Below are 18,885 nucleotides of genomic sequence, written 5' to 3'. Positions count from 1 at the left end.
CTCATGTACTTATCTAGCTTTCCCTTAAATGCATCTCCGATATTTGCCTAAACTATTCCTTGTGGTATACATTATACCAGTGTATTGCAGTACAATGCAATAAGTCTTGCATGGCCCTGAAATTCCGGCCTGCGCGTGTCTGTATGGACCCGGGAAGGCATCACAAAAGCCTTCGGCATGCGGCGAAAACCAGCTTTTTCGATCTGTCAGGTTTCCGGCTCGACAGATCGCATGCATCTCCGGGGGGAGGGGGAGGGGGAAGGGGGAAGGGGAAGGGGAAGGGAAGAGACATTTCCACGGCAGAGATTGCGCTATTTGCCCATCTCTTGCCCTGTGAATGTCCTTAAAACTCTTGCGCTTGGTAAAAGCAGGCGCATAGCGTATTTTTACCAGCATAAACATTTTAAATCATTTTAAAAATACGTACTTGTTTAAAAACCCTGCCCACTCAGGTAATTTTATTTTAAACCATAATTAAAATTTCTTTTAAAAATCAGTAAATATTTTTTTTTCAGTAATATTTCTATCAACTAAGTTCTATAATGTATGTGAGGTGCTTTTTAATTTTTTATGTAGTATTTGAGGGTGTTTCTCATAGTAATAGAAGTTTCGGACTTTGGAAACTCATTACTATGAATGAGAAAATACTTTATCGTGATTGGGTGTCCAGGCCCACATGACTCCTACGGACATTCCAACATGAACGCGCTCCGTTGCACAAGAGGACGCCTCGAGTCCGGAATCTCTGGTGAGCGTTCGCCCAAAAGGTAAGTGCACATCTTTTCTCCTACTTTTAATCGAACGCCCGCGGGAAGAAACAACCGGGATTTCAGGGAGATTTATGAATTTGAGAGTTGAACATTTGACAAACAAAGCAAGAATGTTTGTTTAATAGCATACCATGTCTAAGCAGGATGTATTATTTTCAATACTGCGGTAATTTACCTGCCTCCCCATTCTTAAGAAAACAAGCACTTCAGTTAATAGGGTAACCAAAAATAGTTCCTGGATAGCTGTTTACGTCAGCATCTGTTCTCCAGAACATTCAGTACATTCCTATATGATTTATATAGTTCCAGTACTGAATCATGTAAACAAGAACCTAAGTTTAGAAATAAACTGTAACAGGCTTGGAGACTGGAACATGATGGTGTACAGAGTTTCGCTGGCATGCATTCAAGCTGACTCCTGTTTACACTATGTTTGGGTTGGAGATGGGTAATTGTGACAAAATATTTTTCTGTTTCTTATAGTCCTTAACATCGCTGGTGGGAAAAATAATGGAATCCCTACTAAAGGAGAAAATAGAATATCATGAATAAGTCAGCATGGATTCAAAAGGGAAAGTCTTGCTTGACCAACCTTATTTGCATTTTTTGAAGAGGCAACAGAGTGTAGAGAATGGTAATGTAGTAGATGTAATGTATCTAGATTTTCAGAAAGCCTTTGATAAGGTACCCCATAATAGACTGTTGAACAGGGTCAGAGAATGCAGAGTCAGCCGACAAGTAGCAGAATGGATAGCTAGCTGGCTTTAAGACAGAAAGCAGAGAGTAGGGTAGCTGTTCAGTGGCAGAAGGTGGGCCGTGGTGCTCCACAAGGATCAGTGCTGGGAAAACTTGTTGACAATTTACATGAACGATTTATACTCTGGAATCAAACAAATTTCTAAATTTGCGGATGACACCAATTTGTGGGGGCGCGGATAGTCAATACTCAGGAGGACATTAAGAAACTTGCAGAATGGGCATATAATTAGCAAATGAAGTTCCACACGGATAAATGTGAGGTTCTACATTTTGGTAGGAGGAATAGGGAGGTCACCTATTACTTGGAGGGTGCGAGTCTAGGTGGGGTAAAAGAATAAAGGGATCTCTGAGTACAAATACACATCACTAAAAGTTGCGACGCAGGTTAGCAAGGCCATAAAAAAGCAAACCAAGCACTAAAGTTTATTTCTAGAGGGAGAATTGAAAAGTAGGGAAGTTATGCTAAACCTGTATCGAACCTTGATTAGACCACACTTAGAGTACTGCGTACAGTTCTGGTCACTGTCATAAAAAGAATATAGAGGAACTGGAGATGGTGTAGAAAAGATTTACAAGGATTAGATCAGAAATGAGAGGGTATACATATCAGGAAAGGATGAACAGGCTGGGTCTCTTTTTTTTGAAAAAAGGCTGAGGGGTGACATAATAGAGGTGTTTAGAATTATGAAAGGTTTTGATAGAGAATGTTTCCACTTGTGGGGAAGAGTATAACTAGAGGCCATCAATATAAGATAGTCAACAAAAAATCCAATAGGGAATTCAGAAGAAACTTCTTTACCCAGAGAGTGGTGAGAATCTGGAACTTGCTACCACAGGGAGTGGTTGAAGCAAATAATATCGATACATTTCAGGGGAGGCATATGAGGGAGAAGGGAATAGAGGGCTATGCTGATAGATTTAGATGAGGAAAGACGGGAGGAGGCTCGAGTGGAGCATAAACATCGGCATGGACTGGTTGGGCCGTATATCCTATGTTAACACAGTAAATAATAAATTTAGGCATTGGCACCTTAGGTTTAAATCTGTAGTCATGTCTGCATTTATCAGATTCTATTCCAGTCTTATGAGTAAATTATATATTGCATGATTTTTGTGCCAAGTTCAGTTTCAGCTCCGATGTTTTTTAGGTCCAGCTAGCCTTTAGTCTGCTGAATAAACAGGAATTCTGTAGAGTTAGTGAATGTGAGGTTTAATAATAGTATGGTATTTCTGCAGGTAATTTCTTGAATAATACAGCAAGTCTCTGGTACAGTAAATAATGGAGAATTTCAGTAACCAGGGTTTCAGCTCATAAAAATGACTACGCCTGGATCCCTTTGGCCCACTATTGGTGGCTAGGCCCCAGGCTCTGGAATTTCCAGCTTAAACCTCTCCACTTCTCCCTTCCTTTTAATACCAGCCTTAAAACATACCTCTTTGACCAAGCACCAGCCCTAATATTTCCTTATTTTGTCTTTAACAATCTCAGTTTGACTAGGCTTCTATGAAGTATTTTGTCTATGTAAAGGTGCTATATAAATGCAAGTTGTTTTGTGGGGAAATGAAATACAGGGCTAACTAATTGTATGACAAGTAATTGTTACAGATCAGTGTGTCACTTAACATTACAATTCCCATTTCTTTTGCTGGGGATTGTAGCTGATTAATAGCAGTTGGTGGAGGATTGAGTTTTCAAACCAACAAGCCATCTTTTAATGATAGCAGGCCTATGTCATAGTTTCACTTTATACAGTAACATATTCTCCTTTGCATTAGCATGATGGAAAATGTTTAATTTCATAATTATGGACAACAGGATGGAAACATTTTGGGACTCATTGGGCAAGATGGAATTAAATTACTACATAAGTGTTGTTGCAATCTATTTTTATGCCAAGTAATAACCATAACTTCCATTTTCACATTTTCCCAGCTGAAACTGTCGTCATCAATTGGCCGATGACAACTTGCATTTAGATAGTGTCTTTGAAGTGCCTTGGGATGTTTTTCTACATTAGAGAGGTATAGTTAGACAAAAATGGCCAAAGGAGATATTAGAAATTATGGGCCCAAGTTGCGGGCCGTGCCTAGAACGGCACAGCCCCGACCTGGACGCCCATTTTTCGCGCCACAAAGTGCGCCTAAAAAAAACTTAGATTCTCCGGCTCCCTGCAGGTCCTCTGGCTCTCGGCGCGGCGCAACATGAGCTGTAGGGGGCGGAGCTAGGTCCCTGCGCTGAAAACAGTGCCGGTACCTCTGCACATGCGCGCTACAGTGGGCGCGCATGTGCAGTAGCTCCAGGCGCCCAAAACTGTGTGGGAGGGGCCCGAAGCATGCAGCCCCTAGCCCTGGCCTTACTGGGGCTGCGTGAATAAGGCTCCTCCTATGCCCAGCTCCTGCTTCCTCCTGACTCCCGGACCCGACCCGACCCGCGCTCCCCCTACCCGACCTGACCTCTTTCCCCCCGACCCAACCTCCCCACCATCCCCCCCACCTGACCTACCTCTCCCTTCCTCCCTCTGAACCGAACTGACTTCCCTCCGCCCGCCCGACCCGACCTACCTGTAAATCTGGTGCTGGGGACGGGCCCTGCCCGAAGCCTTGGGCCCGGCCCATTCAGCCTCCCCCCCCCCCCCCCTTCTCCTTTTCTTCCTTCCCTCTCTCTCCCCCCCTTTCCCTCTCCCTTCTTCCCTCCTCTCCCCTTCCTCCTTTTCCCCCCCCCTTTCCCCTTCCCCTTTCTCCCCACCCCCCCTTCCCCCTCCTCTCCCTCCCCCCCCTCCTCTCCCTCCCCCCCCCCCTCTTCTCCCTCCCCCCCCCTCTTCTCCCTCCCCCCCCCCTCTTCTCCCTCCCCCCCCCCTCTTCTCCCCCCAGCTGTCAAACACAGACACACTTGGGGGTGGGGGGCTCCCGTTGGTAAGTAGAAAATGTTTTATTAATTTTTTTTGATTGATTTATTGATGTTTTTATAATTTATTATTGATGATGGCTCTTTAAACACTTGAGTTTTACAAATAATGTTTGTAAACTTCCATTTAAACCCCCCCCCCATTCCTTACGCCTGATTTTCTAAAGTGTAGACAAGGTTTTTTTGAGCGTACAAAAATCTTCACTTACTCCATTCTAAGTTAGTTTGGAGTAAGTTTTCACTGCCGAAACTTTGAAAACAGGCGTAAGTGGCCGGACGCGCTCCCTTTTGGAAAAAAAAATTCGGTTCCAAAGTGAAACTGTTCTAACTGACTAGAACTGGAGCAAATTAAATGCCGAGAATTTGAATTTCTAAGATACTCCGTTCTACACCAGTTGCTCCAAAAAATCAGGAGCAACTGAGGCCGAAACTTGGGCCCTATGAACCTGGCTGCTAGGAAATTAAAAGCTGGTCGCTATTAATTGCACACTGATGGAAGTGAATTTGAACGTTCTGCCAATTATATGCTATATGGAGGTGTGTATCTTATGCCAAGGAAAAGCGACAGTTTTCTGGAATGTAAATTGCATGATTCCAAGCCAGGTATCCTTGGCAATTGCTTCCATTTACATGCTAGTCCTGCCTATGGTATTTGGAAACAAATATTTTCTTAAAGCAAAGCAACCATTGATGACTTTTGAGTTTTGTCACATTACATTAGATAGGAGGTTTCATGTTTTGGCTTTACTCCTGAATAATGATATATCTTGATATGTGTCTTGATGTGTGTTTATTTAGTACATGTATACTTGTCTAAATTTTTTGCATCGGCTTGTGTATCATTTTATTTTCTAACAAAATCTTAAATGTTCTCCCTCCCTACAAATGCATTTTGTCCACTTGGATAATGTGTTTTCGTTCTATTGTAGATGGATCTCTCTGTTGATGTCTTATACAGCGTTATGCAAGAGCGACAGAAGAGATACGCCAAGTACGCTGAGCAAATTCAGAAGGTTAATGAGATGTCTGCTATACTCCGACGCATACAGATGGGCATAGATCAAACCATTCCATTAATGGAGAAACTTAATAGCTTATTGCCAGAAAATGAAAGACTTGAACCTTTCAGCATGAGAGCTGACAAAGATATAAAGTACCAGTAGGCTATCAGAGCCATATCCCTACCCTCTTCACTCCGCTAGATTTGTACAGTCATCACCTAATCTACGGTTTGGATATTAAATCAGCTGAAGCATCATGTATTTCCAGGTATATTGAGCATTAATGGTCAAGTGCTCTCTTCTGCTTCTCCCAGAATTATCTGGATTGCAGAGTAATAGTACACGGGAATCTAATATTTGGATTCCAATGTACCAGCTATTGGCTGATGCTGATGTGAACATTGTCATCTATTATTGGTGGCTGGATGTTGTTCATTTATGGAGAGATTACCAAAATCAATTGTAGAGACTTGGGGGACAAATATCGGCACCACTTTGCACTACTACAAATCAATTAGCATTGTAGTAGCCTTTACTAGATGATTTTAAATTAATGCATGCAAAAAGGACATTGCATTAATATTTTCTGATTTGGAGCTTTCACTATTTACCTACTTAAACATGTTTATTGGTGTCCTGCAGCACATTTACATTGATAATATGTGCCTTGTGTATGTCTGATGCATCTCAAAACAAATTAAATCATTTGTGCTTGGGTAGAATGTGTATTCACCTGCTGTAGTACACCTCAGGAACTTGAATATATTAAAAGCTATCAGACATGTAGTTCAAAAAAGTGGTGACTATTACCAGAGCTTTTCCATTGCCAATTCAAGTCTGATCATGGGGTCTGCTTTAGAGAAACATTGAAATAATTTGCTCTAATTTATAGTGGAAATGGATTAACAGGAATTTACTGGCTTGTAAAATAATCCAACTACGCTGAAACTTCAGTCTTGCAGCTCATTGTACATTAAGGAACATAGAACTAAGAAGAGAATGTACAGTACACAAGTACAGTAATATTAGTGGGGAGAAATGGAAGCAAGGAAACAATCATTTAGTACCTTCTTCCCTTTGTTGTACTTTAAAAATGACATTTTAATAGTAGTAGTAAATCCATCAATATCAAGGTGTTGCTTACACTACCTATTACTAATATTTATCATTTTGTATGGAGATTTCACAAAGTGTTATCTTTAATGACTGGTAGCTTGAGCATAGTTGTAAATGCAATTGTTAGTTTTAGAACTGAACTTCTGAAAGTGTATGAAGCTGCAGAGAACTATAAACAATATTTGGTTATATTGCATGTAGCTAAGTATTTACACTTGGATATTAAATTTAACATATTAGTCAACTACTGATTCCTCTCGTTCTGGGATCAGCAGCAACAACAACAACATAAATTGGACACTTTGCTATTGTTCTTCTGTTGGAGGCAGGCAGAAACAAATCATGTTCAGAAAGAATTTCTTTCAGATGTAAGATTTATTTAACTCAAAACTGTGAAATTAAACAATTGTGGGGCAAGCTTAGATAATCACAGTTGCCGGTTAAGTCTAAAGGGCCAACCTAGAAACTAGAATTTGAAAAACAAAGGGACGATGTAGTACTAAATAAAATACAAGAAGAATGTTCCCAATGCACATTATTTATAGGAATAGTCAATACCATGCATTTCAGTGTCAAAGTTTAAAACAAATTTACTAGGTACCTTGTTGGGTTTCATTCAACTTGTATGATCCGAGATCTTACCTTCAGACGTTGAATATTGGACTAGTTGAACATACAAGAAGGAAAATACTCATTTTCTGTCTACAAGTTATTTGTCACCCTGTGTATGTCTTCATTGGCTTTGATGTTTTATGTTCTACTATAGTGTTGTGGAACTATTTTATTAATTTCTATGTACAGTATATTTTGTGCATTGCATTTACATTTTCAAACAGTAAAAAAGCATAGCTTGTGCAAATTCTCTCCCCAGTATCATTTTTAGTTCATTCAAATCCTAAGTATACAACCCCAATCTTTTCACAATTTTTCTTGAAGCCAATTATAACAACTCAATCACAGTCCCAGCAGAAATTAGCCAATTGAACTCCTCACAAACCAAGAACTAAACCTTGGACACTCCTGGTCTCTGAGATTCAGCTACTCACTTGGATAAACTTACTGTGACTTTATGGTGGAGTTGTGCTGCCATAAGAGTCTGGCAAATTGTGATCTGTATACAACAAACTCAGAAAAGAAGTTTGTTGCAATGATGATTTGACACCTTTATGAAACTGGTTTGGAAAATTAGGCCAAAGCATTGTTCGCAGCAGCTTTGAAAAACTTGCTATACCAATTCCAGTCACAGTTAATTACCACAGAATTTAACTGGACATTTCATTGATTTTAAAGTGACCACCTGGCACTTTGAAATGTACTATTAGGCATTCTAAAAATGTAATTATTTTCTAAGTATTTAAAAAAGGTGAAATAAAAAGGAAAACTGGAAATCTGAAATAAAAACAAACAATGCTGGAAATACACAGCAGGTCAGTCAGCATCTGTCAACAGAAAAAGCATGTTTATGGCATTTTGGGTGTGTATTCTTCTGACCTGTATTTCCAGTATTTTCTGCTTCCATTTGAAAATGGTATACTGAAATTCCTCAGAGCTTTGATTTGGCACATCCCTATGGTGATGCAGCAAAGTGGAGGCCAGCTGTTCCCCCAGAGGGGAAGGAAATGGTGATTTCTAAGTCACTTTCAAGTCTCCCTGGAAACATTAGCAGAAGATGGAAATACTCCAGGTCAGGTAGCATCTGTGGAGAGGAAGAGTTAACGTTTCAGGTCGATGACCTTTAAATATTTCCAACATTTTTTGTTTTTATTTCAGATTTCCAGCATCCACAGTAGTTTACTTTTGTGTTGTAGCAGAAGATGGAAGTTACTTTCCAACCTCCGGCATCATAGCAAAGCACCAACTTGACACACTGTTTAAATCACACTTGTATGTAACGGGTACCATCTCAGATTTTATTTCAACATATGCTCATCATTTCGCCTCAAGAAGAATAATATTTGTCTCATTTATCCATTGACAATTCTCCATACATTACACATTTGAACAAAATAGTTACACCATGTGCAGACACGTTGTACCATCCTGAACAAGTTTCCAGCACTTCTCCACCAGAGGACTCCCAAAAGCATCCTCCTAATCTGCAACTCATGCACTCTGCATAGAATTCACACATCCGTTTCATTTATATCCTTACGTGCTTTTGATACTGTCCTCATTTATACGGTCACAAGTAAATGTACACAGACGTTTTCTCAGTGCTAATTTAGCAGTCCACATTAGCAGTTTAAATTCAAACCTAGCCAAAAACTGTAAATCTCATCTGTATCAAGTAAGACCTGAGATTTGATTTGCTGAATACCTACATACAGTATAAGCTTAAATTCTGAGGTATTTGCTCTAAGCAGCACTGGCACCTTACCTATCCATAAATTCAAATCAAGATAGTTACACCATTTATTTACAGATGCAAAGAAATTTGCATCAGATAAGCTATGATTACACCAGATATCCAGATTCTGCCAGCTTGTCTGGAATTTAAAAAAAATCTCCATAGAACTTGGCTCAGTCTTCGGAGGCAAAGTGCTTTACTGGACAATTACATAATGCTAACTGGGATTTTTCCAAATACACAAGGAAAGCCTGACAATTATGCATAATTGCATTGATTAGATAAGAGACTTGTATGTTGAATTAAATGAACAGTCATCACATGTAGAATTGGAGCAACAATATTCTAGATTTTGATATCCCTGGATGAAGTTGTGAAGTGCAGTTTTGCAGATACATGTGAATTATAACTTCACTGAATCACCACAATCTGTATTTTAGTATTTCTTCAGGAAACTTCAATGATCTCCATGCTGCCAGAAAAGCTGGACTGACTTCCAATTTTTCCTAGGTCCTCTCGGGACCTGCTTTCATTCATGCCTTCCTCAAATTCCATTTGGCAGCTGCGCCGTTTGTACTGCTTTTCATACGGGCTTTCCTCGTGCCAGCTGCGCCTGGAATCCCGACGGTCACAGTGTTTCTCACGCCGACGCACCGTCCCTGACTGGTCACAGCCTGATGGTAGCTGACTGCAGCTAAATGCTGAGTAGGCTGTGGCACCACCAAACAGAGCAGAACTTGACAAAAAGCGGGGAGATTGTCCTGCCAACGCTTCTGTTGCAAAGTACCAGGTATTGGCTAATGATGCAGTTGAAGTTTGAGGTGAGAGTATGTCTGAGTGCCAGCCCTTGAGCCCCATTCCTGCTGCAGATGTTGCTAAATGCTGTTGGCTGCTCGAAAGACCCAGTAGAAAGTTTGTTCTGTAATTGTCCTCCATGCTACCACTTCTATGCAGGGGATACAGGAGTGTTCTCGGCACTGTGGTTGTGCTTACTGCGGTTTGTACTGAAGGAATAGCTGCACTTTTTGGTGTTCCTTGCTCCCATATGGTTTGTGGCTGTTTTGTGTTTACCTCCATCACAATGGGTGTAGTGTGGTCTGAAAGCTGCTCCATTTCTTTCTGAGCTGATGAGAAAAAACAGAACCTGCTAGATTCACCTGCATTTGATTCCTTCAAAAGATCACAACTATCTTCTGAGCAAGCCGCAATTGGTGCAGAACTTGCGCCTCCACTGCTAATAGGATACGATACAGACTTTATGTCCAATGAAAATGAGCGCTTTAACCGGTTGTTGTCCTCTAGTCTGTCCAAGGACAAGCTAAGTCCATTAATTCCTTGGGCCAGAAAACATTCTTCTTCCACATTGGAAACAGTGGATTCCATAAGTGCAGATAAAGGTGTAGCAGGTGCAGTAGGGTTCTGATCCATAGTGTCTGAGGTAGTGGATGTAAAGGGTTGGTTTTCTATTACTGTATCAAAGTGCCCACTATCCTGGGCCAACCTCTGTTCTCCAGCTCGCTCCAACTGCAGGAGCTTTAGTTTAGTAATGGTTCCTGTTTGTCCAGTCTGAGTCTTCAACTTTTTCTCAAAATCCAGCAATTGGCCAAGAAAGTTAAAGTTGGGTGAAATGGTTGGTCTCTTCTCTTTGACAAATCTTAAAAACAAAAGCAAATTTAATTTCTTCATAAATAAGATAGAGTACCATGAAATAACTAGTTTCCAGATACCTACTATTTCAAAAATAGACTTGTCGCATCAAATTAACAGAGCTATTATGTTGGAAATTAGACCACCGAAAATGAAAGCATATTTGTTGTAGTTAAATTGCATACAGTAAAGAGCATTAGTACTGCCCCACTATTGACTGCCACCATGGGAGAACAGATTAATCATCATGAAAAAGATACCACTTTCAATTCCTTATAGCATAGGCAGACAGGAGAATATGGGAGCAGTTTGGTGGGTCTGCATCCCCAGTGGTACTCAGAACAAAAGGGAACAACTAAATGCCCAACGGTGCTATTTTAATACTTAGTGCAGCCATTGAACAACAGTTGCCAGTGGTAGGAATATTGCTTCCAGTTGTTTGGAATCATAGAATCTTGCAGCACAGAAGGTCGTCATGTCTGTGTCAGCTCTTTGAAAGAGCTGTCCAATTTAGTTCCATGCCCCAGCTTTTCCCCCAGAACTCTGCAAATGAGTCCTTTACAGTACATGTCCAGTTGCCATTTGGAAGTTCTTATGGAATCTGATTCCATCACTCTTTTTCAGGTAGTGCATTCCAGATCTTAACAACCCTCTGTGAAAAAATTCTCATTTCCCCTCTAGTTCTTCTGTAAATTATTTTACACCTATGACCGCTGACCCACTCGCAAGAGGCAACAGTTTCTCCCTATTTGCTATTTCAAAATTCCTCATTATTTTGAATAGGTCTCCCCTTAACCTTCTCTAAAGAGAGCAATCCCAGCTTCTCCAATCTCTTCACCTAACTGAAGTCCCTAATTCCTGGTAAACTTCTTCTGTACCCTTTCCAAGCCTTGACTCCTCCGTAAAGAATTGTACACAATACTCCAGCTGAGGCCTAACCGGTGATTTGTAAAAGTTTAGCATGATTTCCTCGTTTTTGTATTTAATGCCCCTATTTACAAAACCAAGTATCCCATACACTTTCTTAACCACCTTATCAACTTGCTCTGCCATCTTCAAAGTTTTGAAAATATGCACCTCCAGGTCCCTCAAAATAATACCATTTAAAATGTACTGCCTCTCAATGTTGTTCCTCCCAAAGTGCATTACTTCACACTTATCCGCATTAAATTGCATCTGCTATGTATCCCTCCCCATTTCACCAGTCGATATCCTCACTATTTACTACATTCAAGTTTTGTATCAACTGCTAACTTCTAAATTGTACTCGCTGTACCCAAGCCCAGGACATTTATATATAAACAAAAGCAATGGTCCTAATACCGATCCCTGGGGGACCCCACTGCACACTTCTGCACAGTCTGAAAAACATCCGTTCATCGCTATTCCCTGCCTTCTATCACTTAGCCAATTACACACCCAAGTTACAATGGTCCCTTTAATACCATGCGCTTCTATTTTCTGAATAAGTATGTTGTGTGTCAGCTTTGGCTTAATTGGTAGCATTCTCACCTGAGTCAGAAGGTTGTGGGTTTAAGTCCCACTCCAGAGAGTGCACAAAAATCTAGGCCGATACTTCAGTGCAATACTGAGGGTGTGCTGCACTGTTGGAGGTGCCGTCTACCTTCTCAGGTGGACGTAAAAGATCCCATGGCGCTATTTTGAAGAGCAGGAGAGTTATCCCCAGTGTCCTAACCAATATTTACCCCTCAATCAAAATCACTAAAACAGATTATAGGTCATTATCACATTGCTGTTTGTGGGAGCTTGCTGTGTGCAAATTGGCTGCTGCATTTCCTACATTGCAACCGTGACTACACTTCCAAAAAGTAATTAATTGGCTGTAAAGCGCTTTTGGACATCTAGTGATCATGAAATGCGCTATATAATTGCAAGTCATTCTTTATCAAATGCCTTTTGAAAGTCCATATACACACATGTATTTCATCATGTTACTTCATCAAGAACTCAGGATAGGCAGACATAATTTGGCTTTGACAAACCAATGCCAGCATTCATTTATTAACATATTTTTCCAAGTGCTAATTCATTTTGTCCCAGATTGTCTCTAAATGTATCCACACCACTGGTGTTAGACAGGCCTGTAGTTGCTAGATTTATCCCTCTCCCTTTTTTAAAAAAAAATGGGGTATAACGTTTGCAATCCTCTAGTCCTCTGGCACCACTCCCATATCTAAAGAGGAACAGAACACTGTGACCAGAGCCTCTGCAATTTCCACCCTTCAGCAAACAAGGATGCATCCCATCGGGACTAGGCAACTTTTCTACTTTGAGGGCGGTTAACCTTTTAACTACCTCTCTCTGTTTTTATCCTTTCTCTACTACCTTCTCCTTTATTGGGACATTGCATCTGTCTTCACTAAAGAGGATGCTGGCAAAGTACTCATCCAGTACTTCAGTCATGCCTTCTGCCTCCACAAGAAGATTTCCTTCTTTGTCCCTAATTAGCCCCACCAGTCCTTTAACTATCTTTTTTTTATGTTTATAAGATTTTTGGATTCGTTTTTATTTTACCCACTAAAACGTTCTCATATTCTCTCTTTGTCCTTCTTGTATCCTTTTTCAATTTACCCCTACACTCTGTATTCTGCCTGGTTTTCTACTGTATTCTTTAACTGACATGTGTCATAAATCTCCTTTTTCTGTTTTATTTTATCCTCTATTTCCTTTGTCATCCAGGGAGCTCTAGCTTCAGATGCCCCATTTTTCCACTTTATGGGAATATGCTTAGTTCGTACCTGAAATACCTCTGCCTTGAAGGCTGCTATTGCTCATTTACTGTTTTTCTGGTCAATCTTTGTTTCCAGTCCACCTGTGTTGGATCCCTTCTCAAATTACTGAAGTTGGATCTCTTTGAGTTAGGTATATTCACCGTTGATTTTTCCATGTCCCTTTCTGTAACTTATGATCACTATTACCCAGATGTTATCCCACTAAAAACCCACTCCACTTGCCCTGCTTCATTCCCCAGCACTTCTTCCTCGTTTGGGCTAGAAAGATACTGATTAAGAAAGTTTTCCTGTACACATTTTAGGAATTCTTCACCCTCCTTGCCCTTTACACTGTTTCTTCCCATGTCTATATTAGGGTAATTGAAGACCCCTACTATTACTGTTCTTTTATTTTTACATTTTGCTGAAATTTGCCTACAGATTTGTTCCTTTTCTGTTCCTTAACTCAAACCAAATTAATTCAGTCTTTGAACCCTCAAGTATATCATCCCTCTGTAGAACAGTATTATCCTTGATCAATACTGCCACCTCCCCTCCTTTTTTTTCCCTTCCCTATCCCTCTTGACTACATTGTAGCCAGGAATGTTTCGTTCCCATTCCTGCCCAGGCATTCCAACATCATGCTAATCTGCTTTGCTTTTATCCTCCAGCTAATTACTGCTCCTTCCACACTATTCCATATTCTGTTGCGATTTGTCCCTCCTGATTTTCCATCCACTTTGTCTGCTGCTACATCCTGGTTTCTCTCCCCTGCCAAATTAGTTGGAACCCTTCCCATAGTACGAGTTAACTAGAGAACATTGGTCCCAGCCCTGTTCAGGTCCCTTTGACCAAGAACTAGTCCCAATGCCAGCCATACATTCACCTGCACTATATTCCTGTTTCTGTACTCATTAGCATGTGGCACTGAGAATAATCCAGAGAATGCCACCCTTGAAGTCCTGTTCTTTAATCTTTGGCCTTGCTCCTGAAACTCTGCTTGAAGGACCTCAACCCTTTTCCTCCCTATGTCATTGGTTCTAATATGGAACTCAACTTCTGTCTGTTTCCCTTCCCTTTATAGAATGTCCTGCACCTGTTTATTTGGCTCCTTTCAAGGTTGTAGTCCTAGCTATCAGTTTATGAGCTTGTCCTCATCTCTAGTCCCACTTCCCACTTTGCTTTTGTTTTAAGTGTTTTAACCTTCTGCATGAAAGACTATATGCCTTTGTTTTAAATGTGTTGAATTTATCCCAACAGCACCTATTGGAAGTGTTGTCTATAACAGATGGTTATTGAATCACTTCACAGGATTATGTAATCTGATTGAACAGCAAACTTTAAAATCGCTGTTTCCAGGGACAGATTATGCCAATTTCAATTAAAGAAAGCAGTTAGAAAAAATGTGCACATTTGATCTTAAACTGTAGTACAATATGGTGCCCTGTTGGAATGTTCATACTGCAACAGAAATTAAGCTTATGCTATGCAAACTTTTACAAGATGTTCATATTAGTTTTCATTTTCAACTTTAAAGTCAAAAGTATTAAAATTCCAGTAGCATGTGAAGATAGCATGTGTTTCTCAGGTCTCTAATCGAGTAGAATGCATTACAAAATCACTTCATCAGACAATCACCCAGTAATTACAAGGGGTATGGCAACTCCTCATTTATAGCTTCTATAAAACGGGACTTCTCTGCTCTACTTCCTCTCCCAACAGAGACACTGGAGGGAGGGGAAGAGGATGGTGGAATTTCTTCGGTGCATTATATTATTTCTAAAATAGGTTAAGCTTTACGTGCATCAGCTGTACAGAGGAAAAGTCCCCCATCAAGCCCCTCTACATATTATTAGCACTCCTGCCCTTTAAGTAGTTATAATTGAATAATTTAATTTCTGACAAAGCCAGAGGAAGAATACAGAAAAAATCTTAAATGTTTTAATGAAAAGATCCCATAATTTGTCCCCATTGCTTCTGAAGATGCTGACACCTGTTCCACAAACACCAACCAGAAACCCTCTAGTACAGTACTGTGGTGGTTATGATACTGAACTAGCAACCCCCAAATCCCATCAAGACAAGCTGTGAAATTGAATTCAATAAATCTGACAATTTATGGACCAGGGCCAGGAAAATGACCAAATCTGATGACGGTCATAAAAACGCAACTGCTTCACTAACGTCCTTAAAAGAAGAGAACCTACCACCCCCTACCTGGTCTGGTTTACACATGACTCTATCCCAAAATACATGGTTAACACTTAATGCCCTCTGCTATGGCCTGGCAGGATACCCAGTTGTAAAACGGGTGCTGTTGAATAGCACCATAACAGAAAGTATCAGATCAGGCCAAGACACATGCAATCCTAGCCTAATTGACCCTGCAAAATTCCCCTCACTAATATCTGGGGACTGGTGTTCAAGTTGGGAGAGCTGCCCCACAGACTAGTCAAGCAACAGCCTGGTATAATTGTATTCACAGAATCATATTTATCACCCAAAATCCTACACTTCTCCAGCAGCATCCCTGGGTATGTCTTGTCCCAAAGCCACATGAACATCCCCATCCCCAACTATGGTGGAACCCAGCATGTGAGGACAAGAGATAAAGCTGAAGTACCAAGTGGATCATTACACTCAGTCGCTTCCCACTGTACACGCCATGGTCCAGGACAAAAAAAAAAACACACTTAAGTACACTGGACAAAGTATAGACTATGGGCCCTGAAATCAACCTGGCTGTAGCGCAAAAGACCTGCTCACCAGAACTAGACAAACCAAACTAGCCATACCAGACCAGTGCATCTAGGACACTGGTATCTAACAAACAATGTGGAAAATTGACCAGGTATGACCTATACAATAAGCAGGACAGATCTAACCCAACCAATTACCGACCTATGAGGCTGTTCCTAATTATTAGCAGTGTGATTTTTTGTTTTATTCATTTATGGGATGTGGGCGTCACTGCAAGACCAGCATATATAGCCCATCCCTAATTGCCTTTGAAAAGGTGGTGGTGAGCCGCCGCCTTGCACTGCTGCAGTCCACATAGGGAAGGTACAGTTGTATCTCTCCAGTCCGGCACCCTTGGGACCTGACCAGAGAATTTTTTGGACCACGGGAGGTCACGCCGACCCTAGCGTTGTCAGCAGTAGACTTACCAGGTACTGCTGACAACGACCCAGCCGCGTTCTGCGCAGCATTTCTCAGGCCCAGCTTCAGCACCTCAGTCAGCTGCCACGCTCCTCGCTCCCTCTCCGTGCTGACCCGACCAATGAAGGAACACCGGAGGCAGTGGGGAGAAGAGCAGCAGCCAGCCCCAGGATATGGTGTGGGTCGCGACCACCCGCCGGGTATGATACTGGACCAAAGTGTCCTGGACTGGAGAGATACAACCTGTACTTCCACAGTGCGGTTAGGGAGGGAATTCCAGGATTTTGACCCAGCAATGATGAAGGAACGGCGATATATTTCCAAGTCGGGATGGTGTGTGACTTGGAGGGGAACTTTGAGTTGATGGTGTTTCCATGTACTTGCTGTCATTGTCCTTCTAAGCAGTAGAGGTCACGGGTTTGGGAGGTGCTGCTGAAGAAGCCTTGGCAAATTGCTGTAGTGCATCTTGTAGATAGTATACACTGCAGCCATGATGCGCCAGTGGTAGAGGGAGTGAATGTTTATGGTGGCTGATGGGGTGCCAATTAAGCAAGCTGCTTTGTCCTGGATGGTGTCGAGCTTCTTGAGTGTTCTTGAAGCTGCACTCATCCAGGATTCAAGGCGTCATTAATAATGCCATTAGATCACGCTTACCAATAACCGGGTTGCCAATGCTTAATTGTTGCTATTGATGAAGCCAGGAAGCCAAAAAGCACAAAGCAGGACAGCCCCAAATCATATTGCCACCACCTCACAACTTTTTTTGAAGGATCAGAATTATAGTTTGATTACTCACTATATAAACAAAATGTGTATCTCTGTACCTTTTATCAAATCTGTTACTATCTCTACATTCTGCTGCTTTTATGCACCTTGTGAGTCGGTAACAAAACCTCTGCAAAAACCATTTCACTGATAACGTAATACTTCTTACCTATAAGCTTCATCTAGTGACATATCCATTCTCTTCATTATATAAGCTATGGCAATGGTGGCAGAACGTGAAATTCCAGCCAAGCAGTGCACCAACACGCAGCCATTTGATGACTTTGCTTTCTCTAGAAATAAAATGAAGCAATATTATTTAATTGAAATTAGGTACAACTTACTAACTGGAACATTAACCAGAAGATTCGTCTGGATTTCACTACTTGTTACAAATGGTTTATTTTATTCACTTTGCCCTGAGTCTCTACAAGCCATTACCCAGTTGCTAGGTGATGCTCAAGGGTGTTTCTAGGTAACTGCATGTATGTGCCACCTCAAACTTTCATCATTAACTGATACATGCTATTGATCTTCCCATGAGCCATCTTTGCTAATCTCATGTTCTATCAAGGGACGGAAAGAAAACTTGAGAGCACACTGGTAGGTTGACCAAAGAATGGATTTGATGGCACCAATCTATGGATTGGCCTCTTCTTCACTGAGGAGGGCTGAAATTTAGCATTGAAAAAACAAATTGACTGTCATTTCAAGCATATATTAAATAAATCACAAAGATTCAGTTAAACAGCTGCCAGTGTTTGGGAAATTTATAAAGTAGGATTTTTAGATTATTTGAAGTAAATAATTTAGGTAGAGATGATTAAGTACTAAAATACAAAAGAAAGTTAAACTTACCTATCCACAAAAGGGATAGGTTGTTAAACATTTATCAACAGGCAGGCACATTTGTTTCCTCTATTTGAAAGCGATAAAAATTATTTGGATTAATAAACATAAATCAAAAAGTCCAGAAATGTACCACAAACCAACATTATGCAGCCAATTTTAAGAAAAATTCTGTTTTATCTTGTATATAAACCTGGATATGTATTTATTAAAAAATCAAAACACTAGAAATTTTACAGATTCCATGTTGATGGCATAATGTGGATTTACACCAGTGATTACACTCAGAGTTCCTGATTTCAGTGCTATGAAGCTGTGTCATACAGGAGTCACAGCATTCCCCTATAAGGGGAGGGGAGAGGCCACAACAGGGCCACACACCACAAGCTTCTCTCACATAACCATCTCCTCCTAGCTAGCTAAAGAATGACAATTATAGTTAGAAAGTCTGAAACAATTGCATTAAGAAAGTATTAGCAAAATCACCTCTTAAAAGAAACTTTAAAACTCAATTAAGAATCAACACGAAAGTCCCTACTGACCTATAAATTCCACCGACTTGTCAAGCCAGGGCAAGATCTTCTCACAAAAGCTGTCATTGACTGGAACTCGTAGGAAGTGACTCTCTGGGATAAAGTCAGGTTTTGGGCAGGTGTTACTTGCATTGAGTACATAACCAATATCAATCTGCTGCATTAGATCCTATATTTGAAGTTTTAAAAAAAGCAGGTAAATACTATGGAACGTTGATCAATGAAGTTCAAATGGAAGCATAGTCTCAAACTTGAGTTTAATTTTGGCATAATCCTACTATAATTGTGATATATAAAGTTTG

The 18,885-nt window shown here is 40.7% G+C and overlaps 2 protein-coding genes across 5 annotated transcripts in view; one reads left to right on the top strand and one right to left on the bottom strand.

The window, feature by feature from the left end:
- borcs5 (BLOC-1 related complex subunit 5) overlaps positions 1-18,885 on the top strand; it is a 164,844-nt gene that overhangs the window by 116,935 nt on the left and 29,024 nt on the right. For 2 of the 4 annotated variants that reach the window (XM_070900413.1, XM_070900412.1), the window contains one exon: positions 5,364-7,876. The exons of 1 other annotated variant lie outside the window; for it this stretch is intronic. In XM_070900413.1, the coding sequence (XP_070756514.1) occupies positions 5,364-5,597 (234 nt within the window). In that variant the 3' untranslated portion in view covers positions 5,598-7,876. Of the gene's footprint in view, positions 1-5,363; positions 7,877-18,885 lie in introns of those variants that run through there. One more of the 4 variants, XM_070900411.1, reaches the window with a different exon arrangement.
- Positions 7,866-18,885, bottom strand: part of dusp16 (dual specificity phosphatase 16) — a 109,969-nt gene continuing 98,949 nt past the window's right edge. The window contains exons 5-7 of the mRNA XM_070900410.1: positions 18,593-18,752; positions 17,371-17,494; positions 7,866-10,552 (exon numbers count right to left, since the gene is read on the bottom strand). Coding sequence (XP_070756511.1) covers positions 9,346-10,552; positions 17,371-17,494; positions 18,593-18,752 — 1,491 coding nt within the window. The 3' untranslated portion in view covers positions 7,866-9,345. The remainder of the gene's footprint in view (positions 10,553-17,370; positions 17,495-18,592; positions 18,753-18,885) is intronic.

The sequence above is a fragment of the Pristiophorus japonicus genome, chromosome 15 (assembly GCF_044704955.1).
Source record: "Pristiophorus japonicus isolate sPriJap1 chromosome 15, sPriJap1.hap1, whole genome shotgun sequence".
In the NCBI taxonomy this organism is placed as follows: Eukaryota; Metazoa; Chordata; class Chondrichthyes; family Pristiophoridae; genus Pristiophorus; species Pristiophorus japonicus.
The sequence above is the reverse complement of the archived record's forward strand: the minus strand, read 5'-3'. Positions and strand labels throughout refer to the sequence as shown.